General features: G+C 36.8%; 1 protein-coding gene across 2 annotated transcripts in view; it reads left to right on the forward strand.

Annotated features, from left to right (window-relative positions):
- LOC110024657 (TLD domain-containing protein 1) overlaps window positions 1–3045 on the forward strand; it is a 13979-nt gene extending 10934 nt beyond the window's left edge. Inside the window, exon 9 of one of the 2 annotated variants that reach the window (XM_020724750.1) lies at window positions 2433–3045. In XM_020724750.1, coding sequence (XP_020580409.1) covers window positions 2433–2738 — 306 coding nt within the window. In that variant the 3' untranslated portion in view covers window positions 2739–3045. The remainder of the gene's footprint in view (window positions 1–2432) is intronic. The other variant, XM_020724751.1, reaches the window with a different exon arrangement.
- The last annotated feature ends 516 nt before the right edge of the window (window positions 3046–3561 follow it).

The following is a 3561-nucleotide window of genomic DNA, read 5'->3' on the forward strand; positions in this document are numbered from 1 at the left end:
CCACACCCCGTGACGCCGCTGCAATGCCCCGCCGCGTCACGCCGTCGTAATGCACTACCGCAACAAGTCGCCACGACGTACCGCCACAACGCGTGACGTCGCTGTAATGCCCCGCAGCGTCGCTCCGCCGTAACGCACTGCCGCAACAAGTCGCCACGACGCACCTCTACCCTCTCCTTCAGACCCCTATTTATAGACTCAAAAAGAGCCTTGACAAATAAATGCACATTAATATGAAAATCTAAAAAAATGTGCACACATTAAATGCTAATAAATAACAATAAATAAAAACTTTTCATTTAAAAAAAAGGGTCAAATTCTATTAATCTTCTTTTTGGAATTTGAATTCCTCTTCAAATTCCTTTATAAAAATATTATTTATTTTGTTTTAGGCGGGATTCGAACTCCCTCTCTCCCACATGAAGCAAAAGATACTAACCAACTAAGCTGGGTTCAACTTTCTATTTATGTAAGGATAAAAATTATTCTTACATACGTATACATAAATACTTAAGATATTGATATTTTTGAACGATAAAAATGGTCTCGCTCAAAAATAGGAGGGCAACTAATATGCCACCAACAAATTTTCATCATTCGACACGAATTTCGAGTCATGACATGAATCTCGAGATGATATTTTAAGCAGGAAACATTCAAATCTTGATAAAAAATTATCCATAGCTTCGATTTCTGCAAATTTATAGTAAAACTGACCGACTTGATGAGACAGACCCAATAATATAAAAACTAGTACAATCCAAGTCAAATTAAGCCCAGATCAAGTCATTAAACCACACTTAGATGATTTTCGGACACATTTGGAAGGTCAAATGGTTGTCGAATATGACAAGTTTATACTCGAATTGAGCGGCTCGACAAGTCGAATCCAACGAGCCCAAGGTTACTCAATTTTGACATCATTAAGACACTCAAATACTCATTAAACGCCGTGTGATTGAGGGAAGCTCTCTGGATCGTACGATTAAAATTATTCATATTTCTGCATTAACTGCACCTAGAACACTATAAATAGAGCCCATCCCTCTTATGAGAGGGGGCGGAAGTCTGGAGAGAGTGTGAAACATTGAGGAGAAGCTGCAGTTCAGTATCACCATTGATCGTCGTCTCGACCACTTTTGATCGCAGTCGACCATCGCCGACCTCCGAAGACCACCGCCAACCGTCGTCGACCCCCGCCAACCGTCATCGATTACCACCAACCGGACGCTGTCAGTCAATGTTGTAATCTGAAAAATATAGTTATTTTTTTCCCGTCTGAGGGATAAGAGATTTCTGTTATCATCAATCAATAGTGGATTTTCTCAACTAGGCCAGACCTGTGATTTTTCCCTTTACGGGCTTTCCACGTAAAAATTTCTGGAGTCATCACCGTTTGTTTCTCTTTCATCTGTGTGTGTGTGTCGAATTTTCGTACAACGCTAAGACGATAATCCGTTACTCTATCGCCGCGAATTTTCTGGCACGCATCAATTCTATTAAACAAATAGCCTATATATGCAAGTATTGGTTTTGTTAATATTGTATTTTAGTTGGCAGACATCTTGTTATATAAGAAGTAAGAAGCAAATAATTCTAGCCAGACATAATGCTGACGCGTAGTAAGGGACCATGGTCCGGTCCATCTGTGCGATGACCGGTTGGTCGGTGATGCTTGAGGTCTGGTGTGGGTGCTTGAGTTTGAAAACAATAAAAGCACGTAAAAATTGTTTCGAGTGTATTTAAAAATAACTTGTTTTGTTTAAAAATACTGCTTAGTTGCAATTATAACTGCAATTGAAGATGAAATCTACCAAAACTCCAGACGTTTCAGGGAAGATTTACATACATACCATTCAATTCCTATGTATGTACATTTCTAACACCTAAACTTCATTATTCCTATGTATTTACATTTCTAACACCTAAACTTCATCTTTTACGCATATGCCACCTTAACTATGCATGGAAAAGGTGTATTAAAATAGTGATATAAGGTTAGGTGTTAGATGGTGTAAATACATAGGTATTAGGTGGTATTTACATATATGCCCCAATTTTCAAATTGGGAAAAATGGCATGTTCCTAAACTTAAACGAAGCATCTTTTTCTATCCTTCATTTCAGAGCAAATTGCTTCATGGCATTCCAGTATAACTGAATACAAAATCATTTGGAATGCTACTCTCTTACCATATCACTAGAAGTTAATACGACTATTCCGTTAATCCGAGGAGAAAGAAAGAAAAAGGATTGAATATTTACATAAATACCACGCAATTCCCTATGTATTAGTCGCAATGTTATTTTTAACGTGATATGAATCATTTAGTCATCATAAATATAAAAACCAAAGTTTAGATGTTAGATATATAATATATGCACGAATTGTGTGGCATGTAAACCTCCAAATCTAATTCTTTATTTTCTCAGTGTGCTGCAAATTTCAGCTCGGATAGCATCCCTAATGGCATTGGTTTCGGCGGGCGAGCGAATCACTTCGGCCTCTTCCTTTCGGCAAACTTTGATCGAGGGCACTCATTTGCATGCACGACTTTCAACAGTCCATGCTTGTCGAAAACAAACCAAATTCAACCAGACGTGATCGAATGCTGGGCTATAATGACAAAGGGAATCGACCATGACAAGATTGAGCTTTCCAAAGGTACAATTCTAGAGAGATTCAAAGAAGACCGGAACATGCTAAAGATGGTTGGCTTGGCTAATTCGAGCGAGTAGCTTCATAGAAGAGCTCGCTTTTAATCAGAAAGAAAGAAGTGTTGAATTAGTCTCTTGGCTTTTCACTGGGGGTCATTTTAATCCAATGATTATATAAAAGTGTTAATTTGTCATAACACGGAAAATCACTAATTAGTTTTGCCCCTATTTAAGAGTCTGGGGTTAATATGTTATTTTAATAAATTCTGGGATTAAAATGACTATCTAAATGGTCAAGAGTCTATTTTAACACTTTTACTAAGAAAATGTGATCATTTTGCAATCATTCAGGTATATTATGTAAATGGTTAGATCTTTTTGCTCGGTTTTAATGCTTTAACTGTGTTGGGTGGTTAATGGTTAGTTTCTGAAAACCATTTACATTGTGTATTTATATCTTTTATGCTTAAATTTGCATGTTTATTTATGTAACATTTTAATGTCACGTTCTCATAAAAAGTATATTCATTAGAAGCTGTTTTTCAGTCTAGAAAAATTAGTATTTATGATATTTTTGATGTGATGTTAAAGATTAGAGTGTTGCATCCAACATAATTTTTTTAAACGCTCTAAGGCATCAATAGTAAGAAAAAATATTACATCAGTACTACGTACGTAGAGTAACGTGCGTACCCAATGAAATCACGTCACGATACCCCGTGCGACGCAAAAAAAAACGGCACAGTAACACGGGGAATATTCCTCCCGTGTTATTCATGTATTATTGTGTGTTATTCATGTGTTATTGTATCCTGAGAATATTCCTGATGTTATAATAACACAATAACACATGAATAACACATGAATAACACACAATAACACAAGAATAACACGGGAGAGAATA

Source organism: Phalaenopsis equestris, unplaced genomic scaffold (assembly GCF_001263595.1).
Source record: "Phalaenopsis equestris unplaced genomic scaffold, ASM126359v1 Scaffold000264, whole genome shotgun sequence".
NCBI classification, from domain to species: domain Eukaryota; kingdom Viridiplantae; phylum Streptophyta; class Magnoliopsida; order Asparagales; family Orchidaceae; genus Phalaenopsis; species Phalaenopsis equestris.